This window comes from Hemiscyllium ocellatum, chromosome 16 (genome assembly GCF_020745735.1).
Source record: "Hemiscyllium ocellatum isolate sHemOce1 chromosome 16, sHemOce1.pat.X.cur, whole genome shotgun sequence".
NCBI classification, from domain to species: domain Eukaryota; kingdom Metazoa; phylum Chordata; class Chondrichthyes; order Orectolobiformes; family Hemiscylliidae; genus Hemiscyllium; species Hemiscyllium ocellatum.
The window spans coordinates 59,511,187-59,529,481 of NC_083416.1; the positions used below are offsets into that span (position 1 = coordinate 59,511,187).

Sequence of the window (18,295 nt, forward strand, 5' to 3'; positions counted from 1 at the left end):
CTCTTCATTCTATCCTCGACAAAAATATTTCCATGTTATTCTAAATTTGTCAATGATGTAATTTTCACAAATGCAAAGTGCATGATCTTTAACATGATTGATACTGCCACTTGAAACACTCTATATGCAAATATAAGATGGCTGTGGGAATTGGATTTGAGGTAATTTTTACAAGATCTACAAGAAACAAATGTGGCATTGCAATTCTAGTTCAAAAATTGTTTTGCCAGTTTACTTTAACTTTGGGTCATTGTGAGTTCAGAGAAACAATGATATTATTTTGTTTATGTTAATAGCAGCTCTTAATCAACCTGCATGAAATATTATTCCTCAGCTTTTAGTATGGAAGCTGGTTTGACAAACTAATATTGGCTCTTTAAGTTAGTTAAAATCATAGTAATGCATTATTAAAATTACTACTTAATCATTAACTGAAAACTCAAAAGGAATGATTTTCTTCTCAAGTGTGAGATTATAACTTAGTAACATCGTCAGTTGATCCATTCCAATTCAAATCTTTTAAACTAATATAATATTCAATGTGATATCAACATTGACTGGTCTGCTGCATATACATTAAAGCAAGATAAAAAGTGACCTCTGACATTTAAGTTTGCAAGAGGCAACTATAAGCAATAAAGAAAGAGTTTCAATTAACATAAATAAAGCAATGAAAAGTTCAAATACAGCCAGCCATTAAGGAGTTAAAGTGCATGCAAAATTTGTCCTGAACAATCTCAGTTTTAAAATGATGGTTCCACTTTGTTGCAAAACAAAAAAAAAGTGTGGAAAGACACTGTCTGTGCACATTCTTCAGCTTAATTCACATAATACAGCCAGTAGATCACATTGAAGAATCCAAAAACAAGAGGAAATATCATCCTTGACCACTTATCAATGGCATTCACATCAGTCAAATCAGGAATGTTAATTTTCAGCTGGGAAGCACGCCTTCGTAGCCTGCTCTTCTTTTGGGCCACGTGTCTTTCCAAGGCGCTTCTTCCAAAGTTGTGCCTTGACAATCCTGCCTTCCTATACTGAATTCCAGAGCTGTCATACGGCATCATGGTGCTTCTGGGATCAGTGATACCCATTGTCATCTCAGCAGCACTCATTTCATTCTTAATCTCAAGCGTGCTCAGGAGAATGTTTTCATGTGGATCCATCTAAAAATGAAAAAGAATTACAACTCTCTCTAACGTAAGGTAATAAGCATGTTATACATTCTTCAACAATAAAACGCTTTCTTTAAATTTCACAAGACTTTTCAATCGGGTAAAAATTTTTCAGTGCAGCTTTAACCTGGGTCCAAGCTTCATATTTTTAAGAAATTTCCCATGACATGTCATTACGGTAATTTTGGACCGAAACAGTCCTGCTATATGGCTGAAATGACCTCTATGAAGTTGGAAATCACCTGTCAAGCAGTAAAGGTACAGCCTCAAAAGGAATACTGAAAGTACCAGTCTCTAACTTAGGCACAGCTGGACCTCTTCAATTTCAATGTTTAAGCCCTTTTACAGCCTGTCAGTTTCACACAGAATGAAGATGCATTCCCACCTGTTTACTCGTCTGCCTGACTAAGCTGTTGACAACACAGGAAATTTGTGGATTGTCTGCTAAAGCCATGGTGGTGAACTATAATAGTTAGTAATTGTCTGTTTGCATACAACAGCTATTTGCCCAGCAGTTTTAAGAGAGTTCCTTATTTCTCCACAAACCCATTGGGAAAACATGGATGCAAAAGGGATAATGTCAGAATCAGGACCCAATGACACTTTTTTAGCAGACTTAACTTTCTACAGAGACTGAAAACCTTCCTGTTAAAATTTCCTCAATCAAGTATTTTGACTTGACATGCAAGCTGAATTGGAAATGAGACCTCTGCAGTAGACATAAAGTGAGAACATAGACAAACTCAAGGAAAGACAAAGAAAGGAAAAATACCAAACGGGAAATGATAAGCTGGAACAGATAGGCAAATTCTAGTTAGAGCAGATCGGCTTTTCTTTGTGCTTATTTCACTGGGGGCTATCAACAACAGAAAAAATGCATTCAACCACAACCAGTTACCTACTGGCCTGGTATATCATTTATCATCAAGTGAAGAGGTTCAGTGAGGCAAGCATGCCAGGACCTTGAATATTGTAATGATCCCAGTTATGGTAATACAGGATAAGTCAGTTATCAGGGTGAAATCTAGCTTGATAGACATAAGCATGATTTTTGTGGTTTGTTTACCATGGTGATCAGTCACTGAACATACTCACAAACTACCAATGTACTTTCAACAAAAGATATAAAGAAGAGAGAAAAAAAAAAACTATTTTACACCATACTGGATCTATTTCAATAAATCTCTTCGTGAATATCAAAAAAAAATTCTTTATTTTACTTTCAACAACAATTTTACAAAAACAAACTTCAGAAGGATCATCCTGTTTCTACTTGAAGTTTCTTGTTCAGTAGGCACTTTTTTTTTGACATGCTTCTGCATTCATTTGATGTTATCTTCTTTAGCTAAAGAATCTTGAAACCCTTAAGATAATATAGCTTATTCTCCTTAATATGTTCCTTTAAACTGATGCATTCAGCAGCCTTGTAGGAGGACTGCACCCTGACATCTTAAAGTCTTCTGTTTCTGGAGATTTTATCTTTCATTTCTTCTGATGAGACTATTTTGGGAACTGGTAGTCTGCACCACACTGGTACTGCTTTTTCTCCATAAAAAAATGTCTGTACACAGATGGTTCTATTTCTCTTTCTAAAATGAAATTTGCTTCTGTTCCCCTCCTTGTTCATTAGGATATCTTGTTGCTAGGCAATAGCTCAACTTCTAAACTTGTTTTCTGAAGTACTAAAATATCTGCCTCAGGGTGTTATTTTAAAATCTCATTTAAGTAAATGTAAACAAATCGCCACTCATGGAAGTCAAAATGAAGTTAAACTGTCTCCCCTTCCTAATCCACACAATATAGAAATGTGAATCAAACATAACGTTTCTAAATAATAATATTACGACACTTTTGAACAAAATATATGCTGAAAATGAGGCACCAACACAGTACGACAAGTACATAGGACAATGTAAATGTTAAGCAGCAGGAGCACAGTGCATCAGACCAAGAAAGGAATTCCTGCAACCAGTCGATCAAAGCAAACCACTACAATTATGCTGCAACCCATCATGAATGTGAGTGGACAGTTCAATTAACTAACCAGAGGAGGAAGATGTATCCTCAATACAGAGGGTCCTGGCACGTCAGTGCAAAAGATGAAGCTAAAGTATTTGTTACTAGAGTGAGCAATAAGGGCAGAATGGATGATCCACTTTGGCCTTGTTATATGATCCCCAACATCATAGATGTGAATCATCGGTTGACTTCAATTCACTCCATGTTAAAGAAGTGGCAGAAGGCACTGTCTATAGCAAAGGCTTGAGCCCTGACAGCTTGTCAGCTGTAGCACTGAGGTTCTTGAGAACCAGCCAAGCCTTTCCAGTATATCTGCAGCACTGGGAAGTACCTGAGAATATAGTAAATGTTATCAAATATGTTGGCTCCATAAAAAACAAAAAGAGGACACATCAAATCTGACCAATTACTGCTTCATCAGCCTATGCTCAATCATCAATAAAGTCCATGGAAGTTGTCTTTGACAGTGGTATCAGGGAGTGTACACACAGCATTAATCTGCCCACTGATGCAGCCTTGTTTTAAACATGAACAAAACATCAGAGCTAAAATGAGAGCGACTCTTGATAACAAATTAGCATTTGATTGAGTGTAGCATCAAAAAATATAATTGAAGTCTGTGTCAATTACGGGGAACTATATCTAGCACAAATGAAGATAGCTATGGTCTCTAATGGCAAATGAGAGTTCAAAACTGGGAAGTAAATTTTCAAAGTGAGAGGAGGCAGGTTTTGAAAAGGAAATGAGGGGCAACTTTTTGCACAGTGAGTGGTTAGTGTGTGGAATGAACTGCCAGAGGAAGTGGTGGATGCAGGTACAGTTACAATGCTTAAAAGACATTTGGATAAGTATATGACTAGGAAACGTTTGGAGGGATATGGGCCAAATGCAGGCAGGTGGGATTAGTTTAGTTTGGAAACATGGTCGATGTGGATTAGTTGGACCAAAAAATCTGTTTCCGAGCAGAATGACTCTATGCCTATGAATAATCTCAGCCTCAAGATATTTTTAAAAACCCATTTACTAGATTTAACTTCCTTTAACCTCTAAATAAAAGCCCCACTGCACAGACTTCATAAGTACTTGGAGCTGATTTGTGTGAAATCAGACATGCAGCACAAATTCTTTAAAGACGAATTTTAGGCCTTGTCAGCAGAGAGAATGAAGTAAGAATTTCATACTTTTTTTATATTGTGGACAGCTTTTACAAAAATTTAAAGGCCACAAACTTAAATTCTTTGACAGTGTACAGTTCTGTTGATAGCTTGACAGTTCCAATGACTTTATCTAATTTTTGCATGGATTCATGTCTACATATGACAATCTCAGGCACTTGACTTCCCCTGAAGATATCCCCAGACTAAAAGATGTATCTAAAAGGTGTTCTACCTCTTTAAGAGTGCCCTTATCAATCAAAAGAACTTTGGCCATATTGGATTTCTCTGCAAGATCTAAAGCTCAGAACTCACTTCTTAGACAGTGCAGTCATGAAAATTGGATCTGATTTTTAAGTTGTAACTGACACCGTGAACCACAAATACGCAAAGTACAATCAGGTCCCCATCCTCTAATGGAAATGGTGGATGTCATGCTTGGGTTGCAGGAGTTATGGAATTGGACCTCTGTCTCTATTTTGGCTAAGCTCTGTCTTTATCCAAATTCAAGATATAAGGTCAGGTGTGAAGACATTACTCTTGACTGCAGAGTGTTCTATACAGCTGCTCATACACTGAAGCAGTCCATGCCCTTATGGAGCACGGTCTGGACAATGTTACGATTTGGGTAAATAAGTTACAAGTGACAACATTTGTATCTAGTTGGAGCCAGACAATGACCGACAACATAAGAGAATATAACTATCCTGTGATATTTGATGGCATTATCACAATCTATTGCCAAGATCTGACATGCAAGACTTTTGTTTTCAAGTTTTGACAAACAGGTGAATATATGGAAGTATTTAATCACCATCTTTTAGAAAGTTAAATTTTGAATGACCAGAAAGAGACGAAACATTATTAGTATTACTGTGCAACTGCATTAATCACATTGCCCTTTGAAATACTTCAACACCAACTTTTTAAAGAAACTACCTTGGCTTCTGCTCTTGTCTTTTCATTGTTAGCTTTTGCTGCTTTCTCTGCAATCTTCTTTTGACGTTGTGGTCCTCTTCCAAAAAAGATGTAATTAACCAGGGCATACTCCAACAGGGCCAAAAACACAAACACAAAGCAGCACATCAAGTACATGTCAATGGCTTTAACATAGGGGATCTTTGGAAGTGTCTCCCGCAGATGGGTGTTGATTGTGGTCATTGTAAGTACCGTAGTAATACCTGCAAAGGATTAAACAATTAACCTGAATGTGTGGTCATCAATATTTTTACATTAATATTTTCATATCAGACATTAACATCTATAATGCCAGAAAACTAAGAATAAAGTAATTTAAGTTGTCTTAATCATTCATCCATTTATATGATCTATAGAAATATGGTTTAAATAATATATCAAAAGCATTGATTTCAAGAAAGAAAGAATATTATGTCCAATATAAATTTACTCTTTGTAAATTTTCCAATAATTTTTTTTAAACCAGACAAAAATGATTTGTATCAGGTAGTTTAACGTGAGTTTATTGTTTATTACATGTTGATAACATACCCGTTGTGTCTGCAAAATGGAAATCACCATTTCTATGGATATAAAGGTGAATTTAAAAATGTATCAATAACAGTATATTTAGTACAAGGCTATGAAATAGCTGACACAAATTCACCAGTGCGACTACTGCAAGATGATACAATCAATATCTGAAGTAATTCTTGATGCGGACTATTCACAATTTTGTTTTTTACTTATGGTCGAATGAAATGACAAGCACATTATTTGACCAAAACTGTCTCCTTTAAAAACAAAATTTATGATAATGTTCAATGTTTGTACTGAATAAAATGTCATAAAATGCAATTGCAGTTTGATTTTTTAAAAAATTCTAACATAGTCAGAGTTCCCTGTATGCCCTAAGTGCTTTGAATTGTTATCTGAGAAAGAAAATGTATCCTGGGTTGGATGTAAATAAGACTATTAGAAATCAGTCTCTTCTGATTATGTTACTGAATGAAATGTTATCATCAAAAATAACAAAAGTGGTTGAAGTTTCACTCAGAAAATTATCTGGAATATCCAAATGAGAAAAGAAACACTAAAATGACATCTTGGCAGTACATTTCTGAAACATTCACTCCAGAAAATTAAAATATTTAAATAATCAAACATTTCTACTTAAATGTACACTTAGAATATAAAATGGATGTTCTTTTTCAGCAGATTTTTATTACAGAAGTTTATTCCAGAATATTTTTGAGGTCTGGGTTAGAAAGTGATCCCACAAAATAAATGGTTAATTTCAGCCAATGATGTCTTCAGATTGTGGTTTGCACAATTTGAGATTATAAATTTTTGATACTTATTAGTTACAAAGTGAAATATACCAAGCAGAGAAAAAAAATGTAAGGGTTGTACAAGGAATAAATAATAGCATGCTAACTTGTACGTATTTGTAAAGCCATACCTAAAGCAACTCGTGCAGCAGATGCATCATAATTAATCCAGAAAGACACCCATGAGAGGATGGTGATCAAGATGGAAGGCATGTACGTTTGCAGAATAAAGTAACCAATATTTCGTTTAAGCTTGAAACTGAGTGACAGCCTGGGGTAAGAACCTGGGAAAAAATAATTTACAAATATTTTAACTTTTATCAGTGAGCTGAATATTAAGTGTGAGATAAATACAAATAAAACATTCCCAATGAACCAAAAGCACACTAATTTCTAACATCTTGATATTCTTAAAGCTTCTCAAATTAGAAACCACATTGCCTTTAAGTTATTTCTAAAAATGATGTATACCAGAGGGCTTGGCTTCCTTTAAAGCTGTTTCAGGATTTTATGGCCTTCAACTGGACTTGTTTAAATGAGTGGGGTTGCGGAGAATTGGCGGTCAGGAGGAAGATACAGTGGAGAGAAGGCATGAAAAATATGCCAGATATTAGCCAATGTCTTTCCTACCCAACTCCAATCTCCTCCCAATAATACAGTATGGTGAGTAAGCCAGCTACTCCTCTATTCCTGTGGGTTATCATTGATCAGAAAATGAAATGGAGCAGCTGTATAAATACTGTGGCAACAAGAGCAGGTCAGAGGCTGGGAGCCTCCATCCACCACCAATACAGAGTGGCAGCATTATGTATCACCTGCAAGACACACCACAACCAACTCAATGAGTCAGCTTTGACAGCACCTCCTAAACCTGCCAACTCTGAGACCTAGAAGAGTGAGGAGTGTACAGACCAGTGCTTAAAAAAATTAGAGTTGAATTTAACTGTTCTCACAGAGTGAGAAATAATTGGCAGAACATCAGTTGCCCATTTTACACTTACTCAATTATTCTTTCTATTGAAGTCTTAAAAACTGCTTTTACGTTAATTGGATAACACTCAGGTGAAGCGATTGCTCATAATCTATCTGTATCAGATTGTTTTAGAACTCGGCATTTTTTTTGTCATGTTGGGAATGGAGAGAGAGAGCGAGATAGCATCATGGTGCTGGAGGTCAAGAATGGCTTTGGCAGTTCTGTTCCCCCAAGACCCACAAATATAATTTCAAACTTAATTTTACTGAGCCTCTTTGTTTCTACTGCCCATGAAACAATTGGAGCTCCCTGACCAATTTTATTAATATCTAAAATTTCTCTATGATATTGTAATAATTTCAGATAAACAGATCAATACTTTCACAAAAGTAGTACAGGGGTCATTCAAGTTGGGGGAGTAATGAAGAATGTAGAACAGTAGTAGGGAACAGAATGATTAGGAGATCACCATTGTTCTCCTCAACTGAGGAATAAGAGGTCTAATGGCTACCTTCTTTAACCAATGCCATTGTTAAGGATGTTATTAGGGTTTGATAGAAATTTGGAATGGGAGAGGAAGAATCCATATATGTTCCACATGGATGCCAAACGTATAAGGTAGAACTAAGAGAGATTCTGTTAAGCGAGTATAAATAACTAGGGGCTCAACTTTAAAAAAACAAGTTTTGGATTTTGAATTGAGCCATGAATAAATTGGCAAGTTGTAAATAAGATCAGGAAGTTTAATATGTGACCAAAGATCGCTGTGGGAAAAATGGACCTCAATTCATGAGGCATGGGCATTGTAGTGGGAAACAAAGCTAAGTGATCCCATAACAATAGATTGAAACTCTGCAGTTTTGTTCATTCAGTTGTGAATGATGGTGGACAATTTAAATAACTTATTGGAGGAAGAGGCTCCACAAATACTTCCATCCTCAATGATGGAAGAACCCAGCATATCAGTGCAAAAGGTAAGGTTGAAGCAATAGTAGCAATCTTCAGCCAGAAGTGCCAAGTGGATGATCCATCTTGGCCTCCTCCAGTGGTCCCCAACATTACAGGTACCAGCTTTCAGCCAATTTGATTTACTTTATATGATATCAAGAAACTGTTGGAGATACTCAATACTACAAAGACTATGGGCTCTGACATGAAGTTGTGTGCCCCAGAACTTGCCTCACCTCTAGGCAATCTACTCCAATCCAGTTACAACACTCACATTTACCCAACAATGTGGCAAATAGCCCAGTTTTGTCCTGTCCACAAAAAAGCAGGACAAACGCAACCCAACCAATTACTGCTCCATCTGTTTACTCTCAATCATCAGTAAAGCAATGGAAAGTATCAACAACAGTACTATCAAGCAACACCTGCTCAGCAAAAACCTGCACACTGTTGTCCAGTTTGGATTCCACCAGAACTGCTCAGCTCTTGACCTCATTACAGCCTTGGTTCAAACACAGACAAAACAGCTGAATTCTAGAAATATAGTGAGCATGACAGCCCTTAACTGGGCCTATTTGACCAAGTGTGACATCAAGGAGCCAAAGCAAAACTTGAATCATTGGAAAACTCTCCACTGGAATCATACCTGGCACATAGGAAGGTAGTTGTGGCTGTTGGAGGTCAGATATCTCAGCTCCAGAATATCTCTGTAGAATTGCTCAGGGTAATGTCATAGGCTCAACCATCGACAGTTGCTTCATCAATTACCTTCCCTCTATCATAAGTGGGAATGTTTGCTGATGACTACGCAATGTTTAACACCATTTGCGACTCCTCAGACACTGACGCAGTCCATGTTCAAATGCATCAAGACCTGAACCAATATTCAGGCTTGGGCTGATAACATTCATGTCACAAAAATACGAGGTAATGACCATTACCAATAATAAACAATTTAACCACCATCCCTTGACATTCAAAGGTTTTACTATTTCCCACTAACAATATTCTGGTGACTACCTTTGACCAAAAACTCAGCTGGACTGCAATATAAATATAGTAGCTACAGGGCAGGTCAGAGACTAAGAATACTCCAATGAGTAACTCACCGCCTGACTCCTCATAGATTGTTCACCATCTATAATGTACAAGTCATGAGTGTGGTGAAACACTATCTACTTGCCTGGTGAGCACAGCTCCAACAACACTCCAGAAGCTTGACATCATCCAGCACAATGCAACCAGCTTTATTGGCACCACTTCCAAAACAGTCAGTCACTCCACCACTGACACTTAGTAGCAGCAGTATGTACTATTCACAAGATGCACTACAGCAATTCACCAAAGATCCTTAGCATTTTCGAAATCCATGACCATCTAGAAGTCAAGGGCAGCAGATACATGAAAACATACCATTTTAAGTTTCCCTCCAAGTCATACACAATCCTGACTTGGAAAATGTTGCCATCCCTTTACTGTCGCTGGGCCAGAATTCTGGAATTCCCTCTCTAAAGACATTGTGTACCTACCTACAACAAATGGACTACAGTGGTTCAAGACAGTTCACCACCAGCTTCTCAAGGGCAACATGGGCCAGCAATAAATGCTAGCCAGCCAGCGATGCCCACATCAAATAAGTGAATTAAAAACACTGTTCTTGTGGTCTCCCTTAAACCATATTAGGATCAATGCCCTCCCTGGCTTTATGTTTTTAGTCGACTGTAATGAGTCTAGGAAAAGTATTTGTGGTGTCAGATTGGTTTAACACATGATTTTGTGATGAGGAATCTGTTATTCATACATACATACATACAAATTCTTCATCAGATACCTGTAGAGAAAACAACATTCTTGGAAATTAGGTGATAGTCAACGATAGAAAACTGTGGCAACTCAATCTTCTCCACTCCAGTTACTGCTCGAGGAGCTCCACGCCAGTAGAATTCAATGTCATCTGTCGTGTATCCATCTGGAAGAAAATGCCGTTGATCATATGTGTTGCTTAACAAAGTTAGACATTTTAAGCCACAATTAAGATCAAACTTCTACAAATAGTATTGAATATAATATTTGCTATCTGAGGCCAGATATTGAAGATGCTACAATTTTAAAGGATTACAGCATGTTTTAAGAGATGTGTACCACTACAATTTCTAGATGACTGGTAGTAAGTTTGCAGGACAAATAGCTCAGGGAAAATGTTAGCACTTCTTTCCATCACCCACAATGAGCTTAGGAATATTGGTAAAGTGATTATGTTTGAAAAAAATAGGTAACTTGTTCCTTTTTAGCTTGATTATATCTATTTTGAAATTGATGAAAAATCAATTTTACAATGGCAGGTCTGCAATTATGATTTTTAAATTAATCTTCATTCCTTAGATTTTATCAGCAATTTAAATTTAAAGACTGTGAGCTGTATTTCCCAAGTCTTGGTAAACCTACAGGTAAAGGGAACTGTTAATGGCAGGTTAGTACTTGTTCAATGTTGCTCATGATCCAGGAATATTCCCCAAAAGCAAATCTGTCATGATCTCTTTTTTTCTCTATTATCTGCTGATTACTCTTACAACTGTCATTCTCTCCATCAATTATGATCTGTAATATGAGACTGCCAATAATCCTTTTGATTGTTAACACTGCGCTGGGGGTCTCTGAACTACTCTGCTATTATGCAGAGTACACTTTACCATTTAACAACTATTCAAACTTTAATTTGAATAGCTGTCAGGGTGAAAATGCATTTACTTTTAATGTGGCCCTGTTATTAGATTTGGCAGGACCACTGCACTAATAATGTTTCCTTACACTCACAATTTCTCCTGCTCCCACCTTGCAAATATTCCACCCTTAATATCTTATTTATTAGTCTACTATCTCAGCGGAGCTCAACACCATTAAAATACTGTGGTAAATGTAGAATCTTATCTATTGTCACCGTCAACATCCCCAAAACAGTGAGATATATGTGAATTGGGCAAAAAATGTGTATGGATCTATTTTTGAGGTGCTTAATCACTTGTGTAAAGAGCATAAGTCAAACGCACTTGTCATAAATAAATGAGCAGGTTACTATTGTTGGTCTCAATCTTGATTTGCAACTTATCATATTGTAGCCTTAAATTTACACCGTTTAAAACACAGCCTTCAAAAAGAGATGCACTTCAACTGTAGGCAAATGAATGTTGCAGAAGCAGAAGAATCAAGAGACAATTTTCCAACATTGCAACAAAACTCCATAAAACCAAAGATGTAGAAGCAGAAGACCATTCAGCTCACCGAGTCTGCTCCACTGATCAATAAGGTCATGGCTGGTCTGATAATTCTTAAATTCCCTTTCCTGCCTTTTTCCTATGAACCTTGATTTCTTTATTGATTAAAAATATCTATCTAAGTCTGGAATATACAGGATGACCCAGCTTTGACAGCCCTCTGTGGTAAAGAATTTCACAGATTCACTACCCTTTGAGAGAAGAAATTTGTTTTGTTTTCAATGTGCAATCCTTCATTCTGAGATTATGTCTTCTGAAGCTAGACTCTCCCATTTTTTCAATATGCACTACACCCTTTAAGAAACTTGTACTTTTCAAAAAACTTGTCTCTGGTTCTTTTAAATTCCAGTAAGTACAGGACCAACATAGTCAACTTCTTCTCACAAGACAGTCCCTTCATACCTGGTAGCAGTCTAGTGAAATTTTTCTGGACTGCAATCCTTAGTAAGAAGCCAAAAACAGTTTGCAGTCAAGAGTAGTGATAACATCTTTCTGTCCTGCAGTCAGATATCCTGGCATAATGCTGGCCAATAATAACGGAGAATATTTGTGCCAGGAGTATCAATGCATAGGGCTGGCATTATTAGGAAGAACTATAATAATACAAGGGTTCCTAAGATTTTTTACTTCAATTTCACACCATTCTCTGTGTGACCCTTAGTGAGTAATTACTACCCACTACCCTTTTGTACTTCAAGTACCAGCATTCCCAAAACATTCATTCATATATTATGCTCCCTATACAATATACTGCAACTCTTCTCCTCATTAGTAGTATTTTCACCTCCTCAGGCCAATGGAACCACCACTGCTATTTTTCTTGATATGCATTTTTTCAAGCCATTAAATGAACATTAACACACACCCTTCTTTCTTGAAGAAACATTGTATTCACAAGTCCACAAGTGACTTGGCTAACATTAATATATTAATAGTAAAGAGCATGCTCTAGTAATGTGCTATGCTTCAATTAATTCTGGGGTAAGATGAACTATGTGTCTAGTACTTTTACACTCTCAGTAACAGTGATGATATAGTGAGTATGCCTCTTAAAAGTACAATTACATAATGATTGTGATCCAAAACAACAATGCCCTTTGTCAGCACCATGTTTTGTGATGAATCCTCACCACTGCTCATTATGTATTACAAAGTAATTGGACTCTTGGACACCATACTGTAGATTTGCTGCCACAAGCCTCCTTTTAAGTTGTGTCTATTTTATCTAAAATAGAGGTGATGGCCTCGTGGTATCATTCAGAGATGTAGGTAATGTCTTGGGCATGTAGGTTCAAATTCTGCCATGGCAGATGGTGGAATTTGAATTCAATAATTTTTTTTAAATCTGGTATTAAGATTTAAATGATGACCATGAAATTGTTGCCAAGTTTTTCCAAAAAAAGCTCATTCACTAATGGCCTTCAGGGAAGGGAAATCTGCCATCCTTACCTGATTTGGCCGACATGTGACTCCAGATCCACAGCAATGTGGTGGGCTTTCAAACACCCTCTGCGTAATTAGGAACAGCAATAAACATTGGCCTGGCCAGTGATATCCACATCCCATTAATAATTTTTTTTAAAAAAAGAAAAACCATGACAGCACTCTTGCAAGAAAAATGTTCTTGTCTTAAAATGCAAAGTATTACATGGTAGCAGTCAGGTACAAGTTACATTAGCATGAATTGGTATTTTTAATGAGAATATGACAAAATCTCTTTGTGATCCAGAGCTGTACTCCTCACCCAAGACTAATGGCATTATTACATAGGTGGAGTTTAATGCATTCCTTAGCATTAGCTCTTTGATAATCAAACATGTTACACAATATCATCCATGCTCCATGAGTGGACATCATGGCCGTCAGGCCATCAGTCATAGGGGCATATAGCATGAAAGCAGGCCCTTTGGCCTAACTCATTCATGCTGACTGGGTTTCCTAAAATGAACTAGTCTCATTTGCCTATGTTTGGCCCATGTCCCTCTAAACCTTTTCTATATATGTACATATCCAAACATCTTCTACTTGCTGTAACTGTACCACCTCTACCACTTCTTGTGGCAGTTTGTTCCACATATGCATCACTCAGTGTGAAAAAGGTACCCTCAGTCTTTTTTTAAATATTTCCCAGACCTTAAATCTATGCTCTCTAGTTTTGGACTCTCTTATCTTGGGGAAATTCACCTGATCCATGCCTCTCAAAAATTTATAAACATACGCTTCATATGTCTTAGAGGGAAAAACACCCAACCTAACCAGCTTTTCCTTATAACTCAAGTCTTCTAGTCTCAGTAATATCCCTGGAAATTGTTTTTTGCCCCTTTTCCTATTTTAATAACATCCTTCCTATAGCAGATCGACCAGAATTGTATGCAGTACTCTAAATGTGGCCTTCCTTAGCAATGTCTCATACAGCTATAACATGACATGCCAACTCCTACCACGCAATGCTCTGACCAGTAAAGTTAAAAATCACGCAACACTAGGTTATAGTCCAATAGGATTGTTTAGGAGTAATAACTTTCAGAGCTCTGCTCCTTCAAGGTAACTAGCGTCTGATGAAGGAGCAGCACTTTGAAAGCTAGTACTTCCAAACAAACCTGTTGGACTATAAGCTGGTGTTGGGTGATTTTTCACTTTATCAACCCCAGTCCAACACTGGCACCTCCACACCATCATGGCTGACCAATAAAAGCAAGCGTGCCAAATGCTGCCTTCACTATGCTGATTGTAAGCGGCAGAAATGCTGTGAAAATGTGTCAGGATAAAACAATGTTTCTTGTACGTAAATAGATGATAGAAGTCTATGGAAGTGAGAGGCAAATGAAACGATCTTGAGGACAATGTCAGGTGAAAAGTGTGATAATTGCAGCAAAAACAGGTTGAATTAAGCATCTGAGAATAAAGATGAATTATGGGGAAATGCTTGTTGCTGCGGCACCTGAGGTAGTATAAAGCTAAAGATACTGTAACAGAGATGGAAGTTCCATTGAAGTCAGGTCCTGGGTGTAATGCTCCCCAACATTCATTTATTCCAATGTCGCTCACCACTGCTGTTAAACAAATTGCCTTCAGTAAGAGTGAAAGCTTTCCTCTCTTGGTTATGTCTGCACCAACATCTGCAAAACAACGTTTTTGCTTTTTCATCAATTCATTAATGGGAAATCAGCAAACAGCTGCCACTTGCATCTTGTCTTTCTCACCTATTCAATCAGTGGGAGGCCAATTAAAATCACAGAATGATGATGACAAATGATGTGCATACCTTCCCAGCTAAAGTTTCTGATGTTGACCATGCCATCATACATAACTTATTTGCAAAGTGGAAATGAGAGAAATCTAGTTCCCACTCATTTTTGTTCTTTATGGCTAACTTATGATTCCTGGGGCTGTGAGGCAGCAGTGCTAACCACTAAGCCACCTTGCCGCCCAACAAATATATGGGAAAGAAAATCTCTATTACGCCATCTGAATTCATTGTTGAGTTCAAACAGAACCCATTTTCACTCAACCTAGAGTCTTATAGTGCAATAGATACAAATTTTATAAATAGACATCAATGATGTGACATTGTAAAGACTACAACTTGTTTTTCTTAATTTTTGATTGTTGACTAAAATGGGGGAAAAAAATTAAAACCAAGGAATGTGTAAGGAAATGCTGCACTTTTAAAGACAAGCTACTGGAATTCACTGTGAGTTAAGTTTACACTTTGTTTTGGCAAACAGTGGGGGAGGGGAGAAAATAAGACACAGCACTTTGGCGTGTGTACAAAATGAGATTTGTCCAGCAACAGATTGCTGACTGGTTTGGGCAATTGTGATCAGTTGAGCATGCAAGAAGCCATCAACCTCATGACAACTCTCTAGCTCATGGGCATGTGAACAATTTGGGTGTTTACAATAGGGGGAGAGAAATCTCTGATCTACTAAAGAAACAGGTCCAGTGTCTCTCTGCCTCCAAGCAAAGTCAACTGAAGCCTGAAGAAAACTACTTTTTTTTCTGACAAGTTGATATGAGTTGTGGCCTTTAACCAGTAACTAAGAGACTTTTGTAATTAGTGTACCAGTTGCCTAATACCATTTTCTAAGAAATGTAAGAGTCTGAAGAAAAAGATCAGAGGACAGACTGTCTTTGGAAGCAAAAGGAATTTCTCATCAATCCTGTGAACTGTTTTGTCCCAGTGAATTTTCCTCCGTCCATAACATCACTTTTTTTTTGTTTCTGTCTGTTTGTATGTGTGTAGAAGTTTTAAAAAAGGGACATAAAGTTTTAACCAGCAAGTTTATATGTTGATATGATTTGGAGGAGTTGATGTTGGACTGGGGTGAACAAAGTTAAAAAAATCACACAACACCAGCTTGTGGTCCAAAAGGTTTATTTGGAGACAGTAGCTTTCAAAACGTTGCTTCTTCATCAGGTGGTGCTGATAGTTTGTAGATTTGTTTACCTGTAGATAGAACTCGCTTATTTATAATAAGCAGTCGTTCCTGTTAAGTACAGGAACCTGGTCACAGTTTTCTGCTGACATGATTCCAAACATAAAAATTGCAGATTTTGTGCATTTTGATTAATTATTTAACTTTTGCAGCAACCCTAAGAGATCCAGAGTCAATGCACTTTCCCAAGTAAATCATAATAATGTCTGATCTAATATTTGTAATCTGCAAATTGTTTCATAATCATAGCTAACCGTGACCAGTTCTCTCTTTACGAACAGCTGTAGATTGGTGATTAGCCTTTACCTTCAGCAGGTTATTTGTACAAATGAGGTGAAACCTATGTTAGATGTGAGTAATATGATACTGAAACATTCCACCAGTTTTTAATTACAAGTCCTGGTATCAACATATATTCATTACAATCACAGACTCTTTTTACCTCATACTAAGCAATTTAAATGTAAACTGCAGCATGCTCCCCTCAGCACATAATACTGCAAGACAGAAGACTCACTAAGATGGAGACTGAGACCTTTATGCCATCATGTACAATCATAGTCTCTTAATAGTATAATGAATTCTTGCTGTGAGATATAACACAACAATAAACACTTTTGAAGGTCTCTTAAGGTATATAAAATTGAAACTGTAAAATTACTTGAGTGCCATGCATTCTAAAAATTGCCAGGTTGGTAAATTGCAAAATCTCTTGGCTTACCTTTCTTGGGTCTGAAAATTCAATTAATCGAAAATGCTGTATTCTAACTGTGTTTGAACAGTAATCATTCAGATTCTATTGGGAATATTATGAACTTTTGGAACATTTGTCGGTATTGTAAGTGTTTATTGGTTTGAGCTAAAACAGTGATTCATTACCAATTTTGCAAAAGAATCAAGAAAACTTGCTTGACTGTTACTGACTCAATGGCAGAACAACAACACAACAGAATTTCCTTATACTGAAATAGGAAACTGCACCCAAGCATAATTTACAGCTCCTTCACAGTAATTAAACAAACTTGTTTAAGACTTATTTCAATTAACAGAATATGCCATATTATTCAAACATGTAATCATACATGTGCTCAATTGTATCAACAAATGAATTAACATCACAGAACTCTCTTAAATAGAAAAGCAAAGCCCTTCCATATCTCTCCATTATTTGTTGGACATTATCTTGAAAATCTGCCGAGTCGATTTGAGGGATTAAACTCATGACTTCTTGTAACAATATGGAGCAGGTTGTATCACTGAGTCACAGGACTAATGTTAGTTCAACTCCAGTACACTTTTAAAATCATTTTGTTATGACAATATTGGGTTCAGAATCAGACAATAATATTTATGTAATTTCTATGTGATGAAATCCACAGATACTAGATTATGATCCAGACTAACTGGTCTTTGCTTTTTAGCAATTTAGCAATAAAGAATGGAATTTCTATGCATTCAGTAGAAAAATTCTTAAATATAAAAGAGCTTCACTTTTTTTAAACACCTGATTAATAGATTTTGTTTTCTCAAATGTTTTATTAATTCTAATTTGTGTAAATTGCTGAGTTCATTAATGTCAAATGAAATTTAGATACCTAATCCAGTTAGGTAATGCAACAAATACATGCATTAATTAAATTTAGACACAGATTTAGAAAATAACCCAGCAAACATACCAAATACTATGTGAATAGTTCAAATAATTTAAGATTCAAAATTCTAACATTAGTTAACACTTAGTTTATTTCGTTAATATGAACATAACTTTAAAGTTATAAATAATTGATCTTTTTTATGGTACAGGTAGGGTTATAAGTAAAACAATTTGTGTTTTAACACCATGAGTATCACATTATATATGTAATAGCACCACACTATACTGGCATTAAGAAAGACAGGTGATCACTGAGTTCACTATGTCTAACAACTTGGGAGTTGGAGTGTCTCTTTCCAATACTGTAGAATCCACATGACAATCTGGAAATCACCAGATGGTCTGATGCTGAACCAGAATGACCATGTTTTTA

At 36.6% G+C, this 18,295-nt stretch overlaps 1 protein-coding gene across 2 annotated transcripts in view; it reads right to left on the reverse strand.

The window, feature by feature from the left end:
- Positions 1-818: 818 nt before the first annotated feature.
- The window catches only part of gabrb2a (gamma-aminobutyric acid type A receptor subunit beta2a), a 242,438-nt gene continuing 224,961 nt past the window's right edge, over positions 819-18,295 (reverse strand). Inside the window, exons 6-10 of one of the 2 annotated variants that reach the window (XM_060836867.1) lie at positions 10,389-10,526; positions 6,768-6,920; positions 5,288-5,529; positions 2,449-2,457; positions 819-1,166 (exon numbers count right to left, since the gene is read on the reverse strand). In XM_060836867.1, coding sequence (XP_060692850.1) covers positions 819-1,166; positions 2,449-2,457; positions 5,288-5,529; positions 6,768-6,920; positions 10,389-10,526 — 890 coding nt within the window. Of the gene's footprint in view, positions 1,167-2,448; positions 2,458-5,284; positions 5,530-6,767; positions 6,921-10,388; positions 10,527-18,295 lie in introns of both variants that reach the window. The other variant, XM_060836868.1, reaches the window with a different exon arrangement.